The sequence below is a fragment of the Brassica oleracea genome, chromosome C6, assembly GCF_000695525.1.
Source record: "Brassica oleracea var. oleracea cultivar TO1000 chromosome C6, BOL, whole genome shotgun sequence".
In the NCBI taxonomy this organism is placed as follows: Eukaryota; Viridiplantae; Streptophyta; class Magnoliopsida; order Brassicales; family Brassicaceae; genus Brassica; species Brassica oleracea.
Genome location: NC_027753.1, coordinates 15,517,683 through 15,539,540, shown reverse-complemented (window position 1 = coordinate 15,539,540; position 21,858 = coordinate 15,517,683). Strand labels below are relative to the sequence as shown.

The window sequence follows — 21,858 nt, the reverse complement described above, 5'->3', positions numbered from 1 at the left end:
TATGACTCACTGGATGATGATGATAATATTATTGGTACCAAAAGGTTTACCAAACGGTATTGAGCTCAGAATCGAAAGATGAGAAAAGAAGTTCTCTTGAACAACATTTTCCTAAAGTTATTCATGGACTGAATTAAATTACTACATGTAAGCAAGTGAAGAGTTCTATAAGAACAATTCAAATCAGTCCATAGAGGAATTTTAAATTCCTTGTGTTTTATACTAACCAGCCTAAGATAGGTTAAATGGTTATTCATTAAACCTTAGAAATGGTTATAGACCATCACCACAAATTAGCCAAATTTTGGTAATACTTATGGTTGGTCGAATTCTCAGCATGAACCAACCAAGATGTGGTATGAATGAATAAGCTGTCTTAAAGATAATCTATAAGACTTTTTTTTGTTGTTTAAATTAAGATATTATTACTATACTTTAAAAAATTCAATACTTTCATGATGAAAAATGCAGAAAGATCTTTATTGAACTATTTTAACTACTTCTTAAAACTTTTTCAATAGTTGCATGCTGAAAAAAAAAATCTCAGCTTTTTTATTAAGAGGCACAATTCCTACGATAAGAAGACACAACTTTTAAAACTAATAACCGTAGAAAGTCATTTATTGATCGGGGTATTTTTAACTACTTAAAAAGAATTCAATAGTTGCATGTTGGAAAAATAAAACTAATCTTGTTTTGTAATGAAAATACACAATTCTTATAATGAGAAACACAAGTCATAAAACTAATAATCGTAAAAAAACACTTATTAAGATATTATAAATATTTTTTTAAAAAAAATTCACTTATTAAGATATTATTACTTTTTTTTGTTGTTTAAATTAAGATATTATTACTATACTTTAAAAAATTCAATACTTTCATGATGAAAAATGCAGAAAGATCTTTATTGAACTATTTTAACTACTTCTTAAAACTTTTTCAATAGTTGCATGCTGAAAAAAAAAATCTCAGCTTTTTTATTAAGAGGCACAATTCCTACGATAAGAAGACACAACTTTTAAAACTAATAAACTATAATAAAAGCAGTTATTGTTATGAATCATGAAGTGGATGGTCCATAACCTAGACCATACAAGTTCAAGACTAGTGTCTATTGGGGGTTTACATCCAGCCACATGAAAGACCCATTCAACCTTAGTCTTTATGAGTTTGACCATGTCATTATGTAGAGTATCTTTGTAATCAATTCTCCCTTTGACTCTACGTTGTATGAACCACTATATATAGTGGTGTAAGCAATAAGAAATATACAACACATTCTCACAAATATTCTCTCAAATCTTAACAATATACATGTTTAAAGGTCCGTACATATTGGTATTGTTTTTTTTTTTCTTTCGGTGAGGGAAAGTTCATGTTGTGGTATTAATTTATGGCCTTTGGGGGACCTTTGCAGGAGCCAGACCGTCCAAGTTCTGGCAAAGCTGTTAAACAAGATCTGCCAAAGGCTTCAAATACTTTAAAGGTTTGATACACTAAACATACAATATTGAGGTTTCATATGCTCCCACTTTCTTGCTTTAAATATGAATGTTCAGGTCAAAATCTATATGAGAAGCATATTTTAGTTTTTTTGGAACTTAGTCTCGGAATAATCGGATATATTATATATTCTAACACTCTTCATCCTCTATATTCTCTTCCATGTCTACTAGTTTTAGTTTTTTAATTATTGTTTTGATTTTATTTAATATTTGAATTAATAACAAGCTTATGATGGCCTATGATAACAAGATTGTGATTAAAACTTACTTTATTGATCTTGATATTACAAGCTTTGATTACAGAGTTGTGGGGCTTAATAAAAACTTAAACTTTTAGGGATTTCTAGAGAGAAGGGAGAGCGTTTTTAGAGTGAGAAAGATCTCGTAGAAAATGCTCGTGCCCTCGTTGTTCCTGATGGCTTCGTTTTTATAGTCGAGGCTTGCATACTGGTTGCTTGCTACGTGTTGTCGTCTGATTGTGCCGACACTTGGTTGAATACGTGTCTGGTCTTGGGTGACTGATGGAGACTTTTGCCGCGTAGCTTCAAAGTCTTCATGTGGGTCTCATGCTTGTCTAGCGTGCTTGATTAGTCTTGATGTGGGTCCCTTTTGATAGTGATGACTTGGATGATAGATCTTGTTTAATGGTCCTATAGGTTGATCGGGTATATGTTTCTTGTAAAGCTCGAAGGAAGTCTTGAGTAGGTTGGTTGGGTAAATTGCGTGTGATGGCCCGAACCAGTACCACCATTCTGAAAACCATCCGGGTATTGCTTTTGAGCAGCTTTGGTCGAACCTAAAGAACCAGGAGTGGTCATAAGGTCTGATGTAGAATGCCCTGAAAAAGTTTTGATAATCGGTATAAGTGTATCCTTGAATATGAAAGCCTGGTGTAACAAAAGGTTTGGTTGAGTGATGATGGATGAATCCAAGGTCTTTGGATTGGTATAGGTTTAGGATTTTGCAGGTTGAGTATGCAATACTGCTCTTGTCTTTTGGATCTGGGTAATGGGTTACCTCAATTGATCTAGAGTCTACTAGGATAAACTCGTAGAAGGTGTGGTTTTTGGTTATGTTATCGGTTGGACAGGGACAGTCTGGATAGAAGGCCCTGTTTACGAAGGTTTTTAGTTGGGGTAAGGTTATGGGTTGGTGAATTGAGTAGTCATTAGGTGTTTTTTTTGAGGTTTGACGTAATAAGTTGGTTTGGTTGAGGTTTCAGGTTCTTTGGTAGTTGAGACAGTCGCCTTTGAAGTAGATCCTTCTGCGGCTGCTTTTGCATAAGATAGTGGTGGATATTCCGCCAATGCTGAGTATGGATTTGGTGTAAGAATTTTCTCTTGTAGATGTGGTTGGTTCTTGACGTAATCCGATGCTGTTATCGGTTTTTTGCTCTTCTGTTCATTCATCTTGATTAGATTTTCCCTGTAAATATTCCCTTGTTAGGAAATCGGGTAAAGAATTGTTTTCTCCTTTAATATATTGTATATCAAAGTCAAATGCAGATAATATTGCTTGCCATCTTGCGAAGATTTGTTTGGACACAAGATTCTTTACATCCTTTTGTAATATTTCTTTTGCAGATTTGCAATCGACTCTTAGTAAGAATTTTTTGTTAGTTAAACCGTCTTGGAATTTGGATATACAATTGACAATTGCGAGAACTTCTTTTTTTATAGTTGAGTAATGTTTTTGTGGTCCTAACCAGATTCCTGAATGGAATCGGATTATTGATTATATTTTTGATTTGGGTAATTTTTGCTTAAGTATTCCTCCATATCTTATTTCTGATGCGTTAGTTTCGACGATCATATCTGCCTCAGGGTTTGGGAGTGTCAAACAAGGAAGTGTTTTGACTTTTTCTTTTACTTTCTTTAGAAGTAAAGTATGTTGATTAGTCCAAGGTTTTGGATTCTTTTGAAGTCTTTGAAACAAAGGTTGAATAGATTTTCTTAGATCTGGTAGGAACTCTGAAACGTAGTTTAGACATCCTAAAAATCTTTGTAATTGAGCTTTTTCCCTTAATTCGTCAGGGAATTTATTTGCAAATTCGATTGATTTTGCTATAGGTGTAATAGTTCCTTGATATATAGTATGCCCTAAAAATCTTATTTTTGTTTGGAATAAGGACATTTTCTTTGCGGATACAACTAATCCGTGATTTTTGATTATACTAAGGAATGTATTTATATGACTTATGTGTTGGTCTATTGATGTTAAATATACTAAAACATCATCTATATAAACGATTGTGAATTTTGAATAATCATTGAATATGTTATTCATTCCTTAGTATAATCAAAACATTCCTTAGTATAATCAAAATAATTTATACGCACCAAGTGAATTTCAAAACATAATGAATAACATATTCAATGATTATTCAAAATTCACAATCGTTTATATAGATGATGTTTTAGTATATTCAACATCAATAGACCAACACATAAGCCATATAAATACATTCCTTAGTTGTATCCGCAAAGAAAATGTCCTTATTCCATACAAAAATAAGATTTTTAGGGCATACTATATATCAAGGAACTATTACACCTATAGCAAGATCAATCGAATTTGCAAATAAATTCCCTGACGAATTAAGGGAAAAAACTCAATTACAAAGATTTTTAGGATGTCTAAGCTACGTTTAAGACTTCCTACCAGATCTAAGAAAATCTATTCAACCTTTATTTCAAAGACTTCAAAAGAATCCAAAACCTTGGACTAATCAACATACTTTACTTGTAAAGCAAGTAAAAGAAAAAGTCAAAACACTTCCTTGTTTGACACTCCCAAACCATGAGGTAGATATGATCGTTGAAACTGACGCATCAGAAATAGGATATGGAGGAATACTTAAGCAAAAATTACTCAAATCAAAAACAGAATCAATAATCTGATTTCATTCAGGAATCTGGTTAGGACCACAAAAACATTACTCAACTATAAAAAAAAAAAAGAAGTTCTCGCAATAGTCAATTGTATATCCAAATTCCAAGACGATTTAATTATCAAAAAATTCTTACTAAGAGTCGATTGCAAGTCCGCAAAATAAATATTACAAAAGGATGTAAAGAATCTTGTATCCAAACAAATCTTTGCATGATGGGAAAATCTAATCAAGATGAATGAACAGAAGAGCAAAAACCGATGACAGCATCGGATTACGTCAAGAACCAACCACATATACAAGGGAAAATTCTTACACCAAATCCATACTCAGCATTGGCGGAATATCCACCACTATCTTATGCAAAAGCAGCCGCAGAAGGATCTACTTCAAAGGCGACTGTCTCAACTACCAAAGAACCCGAAACCTCAACCAAACCAACTTACTACGACAAACCTCAAAAACAACACCTAATGACTACTCAATTCACCAAACCCATAACCTTACCCCAACTAAAAACCTTCATAAACAGGGCCTTCTATCCACACTGTCCCTATCCAACCGACAACATAAACAAAAACCACACCTTCTACGATTTTATCCTAGTAGACTCTAGATCAATTGAGGTAACCCATTACCCAGATCCAAAAGACAAAAACAGTATTGCATACTCAACCTGCAAAATCCTAAACATATACCAATCCAAAGACCTTGGATTCATCCATCATCACTCAACCAAACCTTTTGTTACTCCTGGCTTTCATATTCAAGGATACACTTATACCGATTATCAAAACGCCATTTTCAGGGCATTCTACATCAGACCTTATGACCACTCCTGGATATTTAGCTTCGACCAAAGCTGCTCAAAAGCAATACCCGGATGGTTTGCAGAATGGTGGTACTGGTTCGAGCCATTAGACGCAATTTACCCAACCAACCTACTCAAGACTTCCTTCGAGTTCTATAAGAAACATATACCCGATCAACCTATAGGACCATTAAACAAGATCTATTTCCACATCGACATGGGCATTCCCTGGATCTGCTCCTGGCATTTTCAACTGTCCCTGCATCTTCAAGACATGCCCTATTCTCTTCTCAGAGAGTTCAGGGTAAAATGGTGGGAAAAATATAATCTCGACCGATGTAGCTACTCCAACATCCAAAAATACTTCGACACAATAAAACAAGCTACACACGCTGCACAAACAGTTTCGAAGTCAATTCCCCTGCTCTTACCAAGTCAGCGACAACAACCTACTCCAAAACCATCAAGTCCCGCTACTTCAACTGCATCTTCTTCAGAAATAAAAAAGTCCAAACAATCAAAAAAAGAAAAACTCGCTCAACTTATAGATCAACTAATGCATTCAAGTTCAGATGAAGAAGGAGAAGTTAACCACGATACACAAGATCTGAAGCTACGCGGCAAAAGTCTCCATCAGTCACCCAAGACCTGACACATATTCAACCAAGTATCGGCACAATCAGAGGACGACAACCAGTATGCAAGCCTCGACTATAAAAACGAAGCCATCAGGAACAACTAGGGCACGAGCATTTTCTACGAGATCTTTCTCACTCTAAAAACGCTCTCCCTTCTCTCTAGAAATCCCTAAAAGTTTAAGTTTTTATTAAGCCCCACAACTCTGTAATCAAAGCTTGTAATATCAAGATCAATAAAGTAAGTTTTAATCACAATCTTGTTATCATAAGCCATCATAAGCTTGTTATTAATTCAAATATTAAATAAAATCAAAACAATAATTAAAAAACTAAAACTGGTAAGACATCACCATCAAAAGGGACCCACATCAAGAATAATCAAGCACGCTAGACAAGCATGAGACCAACATGAAGACTTTGAAGCTATGCGGCAAAAGTCTCCATCAGTCACCCAAGACCTGACACGTATTCAACCAAGTGTCGGCACGATCAGACGACGACATGTAGCAAGCAACCAGTATGCAAGCCTCGACTATAAAAACGAAGCCATCAGGAACAACGAGGGCACGCGCATTTTCTACGAGATCTTTCTCAATCTGAAATCGCTCTCCCTTCTCTCTAGAAATCCCTAAAAGTTTAAGTTTTTATTAAGCCCCACAACTCTGTAACCAAAGCTTGTAATATCACGATCAATAAAGTTTTTTATACAGAGTATATCTGTATAATCATCCATGACATCACCATCAAAAGGGACCCACATCAAGACTAATCAAGCACGCTAGACAAGCATGAGACCCACATGAAGACTTTGAAGCTGCGCGGCAAAAGTCTCCATCAGTCACCCAAGACCTGACACGTATTCAACCAAGTGTCGGCACAATCAGACGACGACACGTAGCAAGCAACCAGTATGCAAGCCTCGACTATAAAAACGAAGCCATCAGGAACAACGAGGGCACGAGCATTTTCTACGAGATCTTTCTCACTCTAAAAACGCTCTCCCTTCTCTCTAGAAATCCCTAAAAGTTTAAGTTTTTATTAAGCCCCACAACTCTGTAATCAAAGCTTGTAATATCAAGATAAATAAAGTAAGTTTTAAACACAATCTTGTTATCATAAGCGATCATAAGCTTGTTATTAATTCAAATATTAAATAAAATAAAATAAATAATAAAAAACTAAAACTGGTATCAGATGCTAAATGATGCAACTTGTTCTAAAGAATTTAATAATCAAGATATCTGAATTTAATCTATTTTGAACCTACTAAAACGACCTCGCCGTCTAAAGAAACTCTGTTACTGCAGGTGTTCCAGGCAGCAAGTCCGAAAGTGGCAGTAAGACCGTTGGCAAGCCAGCAGTTGAGTCGAATTAAAACGGTTAGTAAATTTTATGAGTTTAAAATCTGATTAAAATCATGGCATCTTCGATTAGAAAGTTCTTTAAACCAAAAATCACGTCAACTTCAGCGTCTTATTCAACTATTAACTCAAGAGAAATAATGACTAAAATAACAACTTTTAATCAAGAAATATCTAAGAATCAATTATCTCATATTAATCCTGAGAATATATATCAAATAGGAACGTTTGATTTCAAAACAGCTTATTCAATAAAAGAACATGAACAAACTCTATCTTTTCAAAACGAGTTTGAAGAAATCAAATTATTATCCTCACTAGCTTTGGAAAAATATAAACGAAAGGGGTTCAATTATATCCATTTCGGATTAATTCAAATAGCTATAAAATCTTTATCAAGAACAGGAATTGATTCACCAATCCTTATGTTATTAAGAGACAAAACTTTATTAAAATTCGAGGACTCACTCCTTGGAGCAGTCCAATCAAATCTATGTAACGGAGCCGTAACTTTAACTGCGCTCCTAATTTTCAAGTTAGTCTACATGACCCAACCATACTCAATACGCTGACCCCAAATATTCACTTACCCGAAATTAAATTTCAAAATGAAAGACAAGGATATTTATTATTCTATCGTGTATATTTTAAACAATTAGTTTCAGAATTTAATCCAAGATGTTTACTACAGGATAATAAAGGATAAACAACAATTCTAGCTGTTCATAGTAAAAACACGCCAACGGCTACATACATACCTAAACAACTAAAATGGGATGAAATAACTATTCCAGATCAATGGAAAATTGAAATTACGCAACCTCCTAGAAACTTTGAACAAAAAGATATATAAAAAAAAATTGAACAAAGAGATGGAAAAATATTGTTACAATTTGGATCTTATAGAGTTCCATTACCACCTAGAATAAGTCCTTATCACTCGAGGGCTTCCTTTTCTGAATATCGCACTGGTCAATCAAGTATGAACTCAGAAACAGAAAGCATAAATCAAAATATTAGGCAAGAAGAACCAATTAAATTTAAAGCTCCAATAGCCGAGCCTCATCAAGATATGTATCCAACTTCACCAACTTTATCAGACTTTAAATCAATAAATGTTATAACCAAAACATATGAAATAAACAAACAATATATAAAAGAAGACTTTTATTCAAAACAAAATGAAGAAAAAAGGAAATGGTATTTTAATACCTTCCCTAAAAAAGAAACTATATTATAACGAGAAAATTGGTATAATTTTATGATATCCAAAGAAACGGACATTCCATTTTTCAATTGGTTTGAAAGTTATGCAAACGCCAACAATATAAATTATGCATTCAAATCAATTAATATAAATTCAACATTGAGCCAAGTCTGGGAACAAACGGATGGAAACAAAATAAGATCAATCCATCCACCTCTGAAGGATATAAAAATAAATACTGCAAATAGACAAGTTATTGCAACCCCGTTTAAGACTGGAGCTAATAAAGATGATAAAGATTCAATTCATATGCAAGATATAAAATCCATATATCAACAAAACAATTATCAAAGCCAGATATTACACACAATATCTAGACAAATAGATGAAATAGATATAAAAATAAATAATAACAAGACTAATAAACAAGAACAACATCCCTTGTCATCCATAACTCCACCAATCTTTAAACCAATGAATATGCAAGTAAAATTACCAAATAATCCAATTTTAACATCAATTGCAGTTAAACTAGATAAACTAGACAAAAGCAAAAATATAAATATCATAGATGAAGATGATGATGAATCAACTTCAACTACAGTATCTGAAGACAAACCAATAATCAATCGAATAAAAAATAAATCAACAAAACCATATTACAAGAGAAATACTCCACCAGATTTATTATTTGAAGAACACCATAAATATTCCGCAAACATGTATTCTGGAGACGGAATATATGAATGGAATATTGATGGAAGATCAGAATACAAAATAATGAATTTATTGCAAGAAATGGGAATGGCCGCCATGGCCTATAAAGCAAAAGGAAATGATGATAAGCAATCATGTGTTTTATTAATAGTAGGATTTAATGGAGCATTAAGATACTGGTGGGATAACTCCCTAGAATATGTTACTCGAGAAGCAATTATTAATCATACTGATACTAAAACAGTAGAAAATAATGAAGGAGAAATAAAAGAAGTAGAAATACAAAACGCAGTAGAAGTATTAATACATATTATAACTATGCACTTTATAGGAAATCCAAAAGAAGAATTAGAAAGCAAGAAAATAATCTTAACCAATTTAAGATGTCCAACATTAGGAGATTTTAAATGGTATAAAGATGTATTTATAACAAACATATTTCAAAGAAATGATTGTACTCAAGCCTTCTGGAAAGAAAGATTTATATCAGGATTACCAACTTATTTCGCAGAAAGAATAACAAACAAATTAAAAGAATACTCAGGAGGACAGCCAATCCCTTGGAATTCAATAACTTATGGGCAGTTATTCGCGTTTATTAAAAAAGAAGGATTATCAATATGCCAAGACCACAAAGATAAAAAGAGAAATGAAAAATTCAAATTTAAAACTAATATGGGATCATTTTGTGACAATATGGATATAATCAGCTCAATCCCCCATCAAGATCTAAAAGAATTAAATATAAAAATAATCAAAATAATTATAGGAGACCTTATCAATAACATAATAATCACAAAAAAAAATTTAATAAAAAATTTAATGATCAATATTACTCCAAAAACAGAAAACCTTATAAACCAAATGATAGACAGAAAATTGTATGTTGGAACTGTAAAAGACCAGGACATAAGTCCTCAGAATGTAAAATGAAAAAGAAAATTAATGAAATATTTCATGACCAACCTGATATTCAAGAAAAATTAATGAAATTATTAATATAAGAGTCAGAGTCGTCCGACGAATCAAATAGTGAAACCTCAGTAAATGAGATTGATAATATAAGTAATTCTTCAGAAGAATCACAAGAATTATCTGACAACTTATGCAACTGCAAATTAATTAATGTCATTACAAAGGACAACGATAAACAATTCTTATTAGAAATAATTGATAAAATAGACAACCCCGATATCAGAAGAGATTATTTAATAAAACTAAAAGAAATAATTAGTAGGAAAAATGAATTACTGACTCCAGATACTTTTAGTTTAAACAAGATGTTTGAAAAATATTCAACCCAAAGTTTGTTTAGACAAGTAACAACAGGAGAATTGCAAGCCGAAGTTAAACAAATAAAATGTCAAATAAAGGAATTACAAATGACAATTAATCAACAAGAATTAAACCAATTTCATATGGATGCAAGAATAGCAATAATGGAAAACAATTATAATAAACCATACAGTACTGAACTGTCCACAAGTAACCAAAATACGCCTTTAGACAAACAAAAAGGTATAATAATAAGTGAACCAGAACAAGATGAAACAAAATATATACAAATGATTAAAAAAATAAATTATCAAAAATGGTCTACAAAAATTACTTTACATATTGATTACAATTTCAAAACAAATGTAATAGCATTAATGGACTCAGGAGCAGACTATAACTGCATTCGAGAAGGAACTATACCAACTAAATGTTATGAAAAAACAACTGAACGCTTAAGTGGAGCCAACGGTACCAACTTGAAGGTTCGATACAAATTACCAAGCACTAAGATATGCAATCAAGGTTATTGTTTTAAAAATCAATTCATATTAGTTAAAAATTTATCACAAGAATTAATTTTAGGAACTCCGTTTTTTACGCAAATTATATCCATTTGAAGTAAATGAGATAGGAATAACAACAAAAATAATGGGAATCAAATTAACATTCGAATTTTTGTCTCCTATGAAAACAAAAGAAATATTAAGTTTACAACAAAGTACAATAGAAACAATTAACCTAATCAAAAGTAAACAAAATCATATTCAATATCTACAAGAAGAAATAACTTACAAAAAAATAGAGGAACAACTCAAAGCACCCTATACAATTAGTAAAATAAAAGAAATCGAAAGCAATTTGATAAAACAAGTATGTTCTGAATTACCAAATGCCTTTTGACAAAGAAAACAACATATGGTAGAACTACCATATATAAAAGAATTCAACGAGAGAAATATACCAACCAAAGCAAGACCTATTCAGATGAATAAAGATTTATTAGAAACTTGTAAAAATGAAATAAAAGAATTAGTAGATAAAAAATTAATTAGGCCTTCCAAATCCCCTTGGAGTTGTGCTGCCTTTTACGTGAATAACCAAGCAGAAATAGAACGTGGAGTACCACGTTTAGTAATCAATTATAAACCACTAAATGATATATTACAATGGATAAGATATCCAATACCCAATAAAAGAGATTAATTAAAAAGATTATACAATGCAAAAATCTATTCAAAATTTGATATGAAAAGTGGATTCTGGCAAATTCAAATTTCAAAAAAGGATAAATATAAAACAGCCTTCAAAGTACCCTTTGGTCATTACGAATGAAACATAATGCCATTTGGTCTTAAAAACGCACCAAGTGAATTTCAAAACATAATGAATAACATATTCAATGATTATTCAAAATTCACAATCGTTTATATAGATGATGTTTTAGTATATTTAACATCAATAGACCAACACATAAGTCATATAAATACATTCCTTAGTATAATCAAAAATCACGGATTAGTTGTATCCGCAAAAAAATGTCCTTATTCCAAACAAAAATAAGATTTTAGGGCATACTATATATCAAGGAACTATTACACCTATAGCAAGATCAATCGAATTTGCAAATAAATTCCCTGACGAATTAAGGGAAAAAACTCAATTACAAAGATTTTTAGGATGTCTAAACTACGTTTCAGACTTCCTACCAGATCTAAAAAAATCTATTCAACCTTTATTTCAAAGACTTCAAAAGAATCCAAAACCTTGGACTAATCAACATACTTTACTTGTAAAGCAAGTAAACGAAAAAGTCAAAACACTTCCTTGTTTGACACTCCCAAACCCTGAGGCAGATATGATCGTCGAAACTGACGCATCAGAAATAGGATATGGAGGAATACTTAAGCAAAAATTACCCAAATCAAAAACATAATCAATAATCCGATTTCATTCAGGAATCTGGTTAGGACCACAAAAACATTACTCAACTATAAAAAAAGAAGTTCTCGCAATAGTCAATTGTATATCAAAATTCCAAGACGATTTAATTAACAAAAAATTCTTACTAAGAGTCGATTGCAAATCTGCAAAAGAAATATTACAAAAGGATGTAAAGAATCTTGTGTCCAAACAAATCTTCGCAAGATGGCAAGCAATATTATCTGCATTTGACTTTGATATACAATATATTAAAGGAGAAAACAATTCTTTACCCGATTTCCTAACAAGGGAATATTTACAGGGAAAATCTAATCAAGATGAATGAACAGAAGAGCAAAAAACCGATGACAGCATCAGATTACGTCAAGAACCAACCACATCTACAAGGAAAAATTCTTACACCAAATCCATACTCAGCATTGGCGGAATATCCACCACTATCTTATGCAAAAGCAGCCGCAGAAGGATCTACTTCAAAGGCGACTGTCTCAACTACCAAAGAACCCGAAACCTCAACCAAACCAACTTACTACGTCAAACCTCAAAAACAACACCTAATGACTACTCAATTCACCAAGCCCATAACCTTACCCCAACTAAAAACCTTCGTAAACAGGGCCTTCTATCCAGACTGTCCCTATCCAACCGACAACATAACCAAAAACCACACCTTCTATGAGTTTATCCTAGTAGACTCTAGATCAATTGAGGTAACCCATTACCCAGATCCAAAAGACAAAAACAGTATTGCATACTCAACCTGCAAAATCCTAAACCTATACCAATCCAAAGACCTTGGATTCATCCATCATCACTCAACCAAACCTTTTGTTACACCTGGCTTTCATATTCAAGGATACACTTATACCGATTATCAAAACGCCTTTTTCAGGGCATTCTACCTCAGACCTTATGACCACTCCTGGTTCTTTAGCTTCGACCAAAGCTGCTCAAAAGCAATACCCGGATGGTTTGCAGAATGGTGGTACTGGTTCGGGCCATCAGACGCAATTTACCCAACCAGCCTACTCAAGACTTCCTTCGAGTTCTACAAGAAACATATACCCGATCAACCTATAGGACCATTAAACAAGATATATTTCCACATCGACATGGGCATTCCCTGGATATGCTCCTGGCATTTTCAACTGTCCCTGCATCTTCAAGACATGCCCTATTCTCTTCTCAGAGAGTTCAGGGTAAAATGGTGGGAAAAATATAATCTCGACCGATGTAGCTACTCCAACATCCAAAAATACTTCGACACAATAAAACAAGCAAAACACGCTGTACAAACAGTTTCGAAGTCAATTCCCCTGCTCTTACCAAGTCAGCGACCACAACCTACTCCAAAACCATCAAGTCCCGCTACTTCAACTGCATATTCTTCAGAAATAAAAAAGTCCAAACAATCAAAAAAAAGAAAAACTCGCTCAACTGATAGATCAACTAATGCATTCAAGTTCAGATGAAGAAGGAGAAGTTAAACACGATACACAAGATCTATTCGGAGGACCTCTAGCACAGGATCCCTTCGAAGAATAAAAAAAAAAATTTAATAATATGTCTATAGCTTAAAATTTTGTTCTAAAAATATCATAGTAGACTCTGTAAATTATTTTCTTTTCGAATTTGTATAATATTTATACAGAGTATATCTGTATAATCATCCATGACATCACCATCAAAAGGGACCCACATCAAGACTAATCAAGCACGCTAGACAAGCATGAGACCCACATGAAGACTTTGAAGCTGCGCGGCAAAAGTCTCCATCAGTCACCCAAGACCTGACACGTATTCAACCAAGTGTCGGCACAATCAGACGACGACACGTAGCAAGCAACCAGTATGCAAGCCTCGACTATAAAAACGAAGCCATCAGGAACAACGAGGGCACGAGCATTTTCTACGAGATCTTTCTCACTCTTAAAACGCTCTCCCTTCTCTCTAGAAATCCCTAAAAGTTTAAATTTTTATTAAGCCCCACAACTCTGTAATCAAAGCTTGTAATATCAAGATCAATAAAGTAAGTTTTAATCACAATCTTGTAATCATAAGCCATCATAAGCTTGTTATTAATTCAAATATTAAATAAAATCAAAAACAATAATAAAAAACTAAAACAATTTGAATTAATAACAAGCTTATGATGGCTTATGATAACAAGATTGTGATTAAAACTTACTTTATTGATCTTGATATTACAAGCTTTGATTACAGAGTTGTGGGGCTTAATAAAAACTTAAACTTTTAGGGATTTCTAGAGAGAAGGGAGAGCGTTTCTAAAGTGAGAAAGATCTCGTAGAAAATGCTCGTGCCCTCGTTGTTCCTGATGGCTTCGTTTTTATAGTCGAGGCTTGCATACTGGTTGCTTGCTACGTGTCGTCGTCTGATTGTGCCGACACTTGGTTGAATACGTGTCAGGTCTTGGGTGACTGATGGAGACTTTTGCCGCATAGCTTCAAAGTCTTCATGTGGGTCTCATGCTTGTCTGGCGTGCTTGATTAGTCTTGATGTGGGTCCCTTTTGATGGTGTTGTCTTGGATGATTATACAGATATACTCCGTATAATTATTTTGTGTCTAATACAAAATTATACAAAATCGAAAAGAAAATAATTTACAGAGTCTACTATGATATTTTTAGAACAAAATTTTAAGCTATAGACATATTATTAATTATTTTTTTTTTTAGAAATATCATACATATATTAATATTAGCAAAAGTGAAAAGATTCCAAATAAGAACTTTACACTATATTCTTAGTCCCAACTATACATTTTTGGTTTAAAGTCCGAAATATACATGTTTAGAGGTCCGTATTGGTATTGTTTTTTTTTTCTTTCGGTAAGGGAAAGTTCATGTTGTGGTATTATGGCCTTTGGGTGGCCTTTGCAGGAGCCAGACCGTCCAAGTTCTGGCAAAGCTGTTAAACAAGATCTGCCAAAGGCTTCAAATACTTTAAAGGTTTGATACACTAAACATACAATATTGAGGTTTCATATGCTCCCACTTTCTTGCTTTAAATATGAATGTTCAGGTCAAAATCTATATGAGAAGCATATTTTAGTTTTTTTGGAACTTAGTCTCGGAATAATCGGATACATTCTATATTCTAACACTCCTCATCCTCTATATTCTCTTCCACGTCTTCAGGTTATGTTTATTTTCGTAAAGAACTAGATACTCATATAGAACTTGAGCACTGGAGTTGCTCTAACAAATACAAAAGTTAGTAATAATCAACAAACATAACTAGAACTGTTAATGATAAGAGGCAAGATTCTGTAGCCAAGCAGACTTTGTTCTCAATGACTTTGTTTTAAAATATTAATCAATTAGTAATTTGCACAAAAAAATGTGTCAGAAATATCATACATATATTAATATTAACAAAAGTGAAAAGATTCCTAATTAGAACTTTACACTAAATTCTTAGTCCCAACTATACATTTTTGGTTTAAAGTCCGAAATATACATGTTTAAAGGTCCGTATTGGTATTTTTTTTTTCTTTCGATAAGGGAAAGTTCATGTTGTGGTATTATGGCCTTTGGGCTTTGGGTGACCTTTGCAGGAGCCAGACCGTCCAAGTTCTAGCAAATCTGTTAAACAAGATTTGCCAAAGGCTTCAAATACTTTAAAGGTTTGATACACTAAACATACAATATTGAGGTTTCATATGCTCCCACTTTCTTGCTTTAAATATGAATGTTCAGGTCAAAATCTATATGAGAAGCATATTTTAGTTTTTTGGAACTTAGTCTCGGCATAATCGTTATTGCAGCTTAAACCATTGATCAAATAAATGTGAAGTTTTTAAGATCTTAACCTCGTCTATATTTGTTCAAAAGACCATGATATTATTGACATTTGCAGGGGACAGATGATCCAAGCACTAATATAGCGATTATTCCAGCTACAAATAAAAAAACACTAAAGGTCTATCATTTTACACTGAGAGGCCAACAGTTAGGTTCCTGTTCTCTTTTCTTTTGCTTAAATATTAAACGTGTAGGTCAAAATCTATATGGGAACTGGGTGGGACACAGACTTTCCAAAGCTTCATAGAGGTTCCTCTCCGGATCTCTTTGTGAATGCAATAAATTCAGTCCAAGACTTGTTTTATATTGATGGCTTTGTTGATGACACCAAATATAGCTGATTTTAGTTCCTCGGGTCTTTAAACAGCTCATGATACATGGTGGCAAGATCCAGAAGACTGTCCACAAACGCAGTTGGACACCCAGTTGGGGAGGGGAATTTGTGTTTCCGCTATCTAGTTTGGAAAATGATGAGCTTGTTGTTGAAGTATATGACCATACCCTAATATTTAAGGACAAATTTGCTGGTACGTTTCGTCTCTGGGTGTCTAAGCTGAAACCAGGTATACAAGTAATTCCTCTATCAGATGAAGTGGGGAAACAGTGCAGAACGGCACGGCTGCTCATGCGTTTTATGTTTGTTTGAAATGGATCAGGCCTATATGTTACTTTTACTTTATTGTTGTGTTTTTGGTGTGTGCGGTATAGTACTTGTGAGTTGTTCCATTTGTAACAATCAATACATGGTAAGAATTCTTTTCGTCAAAAGAATGGTGAATGTATAGTATTGTACTGGTGGGTTGTTCCATTTGTAACCATCACTACATGGTAAGTATTCTTGTTGTTAACAGCTGGAATGCTCTTTCTTCGGAAAAAATCTCATGTAACCCTACTCACATGCTCCCATCGCTTTTAATGAAATGTGAATTTCCGAATATACCATTCATTATTAGAGATAATTAAGTAAACAAAAGAAAGGAAAAATAGGTTTTATTAGTTGTATCTATTCCAACTTTAGAGAACTAAATATAATAAGAATGAAAAATTATAACCAAAAATTAATAAATAATTAAAACTTAAACAAAACTCAGTTTAGAAAATAAAAAAATATATAATAAACAATACAATTTTAGTTAGAATACATAATATAGCGTAAGAATGGTGAAAATTTATTCAAAAATAATAATTTAATGAAAATATATAAGTTTCAAAAATACAAAATTTAATGAAAATATGTTTACCATATTCACATCTTATTAAAAATTATGCTGAGTTTTTTTTGGTAATTATGGAAAAGTATAAGTAATAATTATTACATAATCATATAGATATTTTCAAAAATTATTTTGGAAAAAAATAAGATATATATTGCTTCATTCAAATAACCGTAACTATCATCTACTTTAACACTTAACTAGATCTTGACCCGCGCAATCACACAAGTGTTTACTTTCAATTATATATATATTTATTCATTTATTTATTTATTATAGATTATTAATGGTATACATTTTCAACGTTAATCATAAATTTAAATGTTTATATAACTATTTCAAGTACAATAATTTTATAAATTACATGTTATAATTAATCAATTATTTAAAACCGTCATATGTATTTGCCGATTCTTATTATATATTTATCTTATTGTATTTTCATTATTTATTAAACAAATTAATATATGCATGAAACAACATATTTGAAAACTATTTTTTTTATTTATTTTATTCTAAATACTGACCCGTCTTTCAAAGTTTGATTTCCTTTAAACAATATTTTTTACATTTATTCATTTTAAATAATATAGTATCGCATATACAAAAGTCTAAGATATGTCAATTTTTATACATGTATTATATAGTTTGCTAATGTTAAGCCGTTCTATCATCGTATTATACTTTTTAACATAAATATTTTTTATTTATGAAAATAAATTTATAAATTAATCAATTTAATATAATTTTATCATATTTAGTTCAATATAATGATTTTATTTTAACCTAATTATTATTATAAAATAGATAAAATAGGATATAATTTTTATTTTCATTTTATAAATGATAACCTAATATACATTAATGCATGATAAAAATTAATTTCTAATTATGATATTAGTGAAAAATATATATATAAAAACTTTTTGAAAATTAAAATATTGCTAAAATATTTTTTCAACAGATTTGTTAGAATTTTTAATGTACATATACAATATATATAGAGATATGTAATCTATTAATTCATAGTCCTATTTTATCTACTTATAATGTTGTCATTTAAGTTTTGGAGCTATTCAAATTGTGAATATAATATATAGAGTAAACTAAGACAATTTCTGTTGTGGGACTAAATAAAAAATAATCACTATTTAATTTATGATTTACTATTTTACGGACATTTAGAAAAAAAAATGTATACTAACCAAAGTTGTGGTGTTGATTTTATTCATAATTTATTTTTTATAGTATAGTTAGTTTATATGCATTATCCCATTTTATAAACCAACATTCACCCAAAATTCTACCCAAAAATAGAACTGACTGTGACTATATAAAACTTAGCTAATAACAGATTATAAAAATGTGACATTCACATATTTAAACAAATTTATATGTAGCGTATTCACTTTCAACTTAATAAGGTATATATAGTTCATATGTGCTTAGTTAATGGATTAGATTTGTTCCAACCGTGAAAAAAACGTATTCTAAGAGTTTATTTGATTTGTTAGTTAATCTAACAACTTCTTATTGAAAAAAAATTAATATATTATTAATAAATTGCAATTTTCATAACAATATTTTTCATGCACTTATATTTGATAGTATATCTATGGTATATTTTGTTGGATTCGGTTTAGTAATTTACTTAACGTTTATATGAAATCTATAAAAAAAACAATACTAAACGTGGTGAAGAAATAAACTGAATATCCCTACAGACGAGCAAACTTCTACTATATTTAGGAAATAATATATTATTTATTCAAACAAGATCTATCATATTTTAAATGACGATTTCTAACTGAAATATTTCTGTTTTTAATTATCAAATTAAAATGACCAGTTTTCGATTTATCAAATTAAAATGAAAAAGATGTGCATGACGTGGATCAAACTCTAGAACCACATTAAGATTTATCGAACTTATACAAGTTACAAGGCATAATATACATTTTTTGTTTCACGGAATAAGTTGTTTCTTCCTCGGCCAAAATAATTGACAATTACACAGTTTTTAAGAATGAATTTTCATCTTTTAAGAAATTCAATTAGTAACCCAATTCAATGTAAATAATAAAAATTAACCCAACTCTAAATTTTGTTTATGTTTAATAATTACTATTTTTTTTGTTGCTAAAGAAATATTTTATCATTGTTTTCATATTTTCTCATTATAAAATCTTAATTTTCACAAATACAATATTATACAATAATATATTATCGTTTAGAAAATAAAAATAAAAAATATATCATATTTTTATCTATAATATAATCATAATCAATATTATTAAAAGAAAATTATTATATTGAGCAAAATATTTTCAAATTATAATTTTATTTTCATAAGTATAAAATATTTATGTTCAAAAATATAATATGTGGTAAGAGGGATTAAAATTAGGAAACTATATAATACATCTATTAAAATTAACATGTATTTGATTAAAGCTAATAATAAAACATCTTTGTAACTAATTTAATCATGATATCTTTTCATTTTAAATATAAAATAAATTTTAACCCGCACTGTGTGCGGAATTATTTGTATTTATATTGATGTGTTATATTTTTAAATAAATATTTCATGATTTTTTTATTTTTTTTTATAAATTTTGATGAAATTTTGTTTTGAGCAAATTATATTATTTATATGCGTCATAAACCATAGTTGATAATGTAAAAATAACATTTTTTTGTAATTTGAAATTATGTAGATGAACTTAAGTTAGTATTAATCTGATAATATTAAAAATATAATATAAAAATAATTATTTTAAAATTTTAGTTTAAATATATATAGTTTGATACATATGAATTTTATGAATTTAATTTATATATAAATATTTTTTTTGTAAACAAATATATATATATATATATATATATTTACATACGTAAATTTATAGTTTTAAAATTAATTTTTTTTGGAAATTCTAAAAAATATTTCAAAAATTATAACGATATTTAAAATGAAAAATGTCAAAAGATATTATAATTACAGAAGTTCAAATATTTTATACATTATTAGTAGTAATAAAGTACATTTAATAAAAAAAATTAAAGGATTGTCCAAATTAAAAAAAATCACACACGAAGTGAAATCGTGACTTCTATTTTAATAGAATAGGTCTCTTAATATCTTATAAATACAAAGATTTATATTGATCCTTTCAAACAACCGTACTATCTACACATAAAGTTAGTTAACAATGAATTTGACGCTTAATCTTCTAATATCTTATATAAACAAAGATTTCACGTAAATAATGAGCAACAAAGAATGTATATTAGCACAAGAAAAAATATCAATACAATTAAATTAACAAATATAAAATTTCGTGTGAAGCGCGGACACTATCCTAGTTTTTATTATTTATGCAAGCTTTCACAAGTATAAAATTAACACGCACGAACATACATCATAATACATCAGATTAAAGCCATGTTAAAATATTAACCAAAAAAAACTAAAATCAAAGCAAAGAAAGAAACTAACTAAACGAAGAAGAAGATCCCAAAAGCAGATGAAGACAACTAGGCCTGGGCGTTTTTACCTCAACCCGAAGTACCTACCCAAACCCGAACCGGAAAAACCGAAACCGAATCCGAACTGTTATACAAAAATATCCGAACGGGACTTATGAGCTTAGTACTTTGGTGTTTGGTTATAACCCGAACCGAACCGAAATCCGAACTATGATCCGAAGATATCCGAAATTAGTTAAATATGTTAATGTTTTTATATATTTTAAGAAGATTTAGATATTTTAGAATATTCAAAATATTTTTTTAGTTTGTTTTAATTATTATTTTGAATAATTTTTAATTAATTTAGATAGTTAACTAGTTTTTAATTAGATTTGTGAATAATTTATATATTTTTTTAAAAAAAATTGTCAATTTTTGAGGTTTAAAAAATATATTTTTGGACGATTTTAAACTTTGGTTACATCAGATCCTAACCGAACCCGGAAGGAACCGAACCGAATCCGATCTAATAATTAGTAAAACCCGAATGGTACTTCTGAACACAACACCGAAAATCCGAATCACCCGGACCGAAACCGAACGGTCCACCGTACGCCCATGCCTAAAAACAACTGTAGAGATTCATTTAAAGCATGTCTTATTCTCTCCATAATTGTCTAGTCAATAGAAATCGTTGTGTATTATAAGAAAAGATTCATGATCTCATAAACTGACGTATTACGTGGCTCCTGTTGTCATCATCACCCTCTCCAAATTATGCATTGTTCTTTTCTTCAGGAAACAATAGACTTGGAATGCAGTCCTGTTGCCTACAAAAGCAGACTCACAATTGGAAGCAATATGTACAATTTGTTTATTGTAATCGGGTTTAGTTAAAGAATGCATGTGTTAAGGATTGTGATTTTTGGTTAACTAGATTTATTTAAGAGGTCTAAAGAGAAATCAAGACAGCTCTTCATTTGTAATAACACAACTC

At 30.9% G+C, this 21,858-nt stretch overlaps 1 protein-coding gene across 5 annotated transcripts in view; it reads left to right on the top strand.

Moving 5' to 3' along the window:
• LOC106296332 (phosphoinositide phospholipase C 8-like) overlaps nt 1-16,968 on the top strand; it is a 23,451-nt gene extending 6,483 nt beyond the window's left edge. The window contains exons 3-9 of one of the 5 annotated variants that reach the window (XM_013732444.1): nt 1,421-1,489; nt 7,155-7,226; nt 15,253-15,321; nt 15,930-15,998; nt 16,232-16,294; nt 16,371-16,425; nt 16,544-16,968. In XM_013732444.1, the coding sequence (XP_013587898.1) occupies nt 1,421-1,489; nt 7,155-7,226; nt 15,253-15,321; nt 15,930-15,998; nt 16,232-16,294; nt 16,371-16,425; nt 16,544-16,635 (489 nt within the window). In that variant the 3' untranslated portion in view covers nt 16,636-16,968. Of the gene's footprint in view, nt 1-1,420; nt 1,490-7,154; nt 7,227-12,652; nt 13,848-15,252; nt 15,322-15,929; nt 15,999-16,231; nt 16,295-16,370; nt 16,452-16,543 lie in introns of those variants that run through there. The other 4 variants (XM_013732441.1, XM_013732442.1, XM_013732443.1 and 1 more) reach the window with 4 other exon arrangements.
• Nucleotides 16,969-21,858: the final 4,890 nt, after the last annotated feature.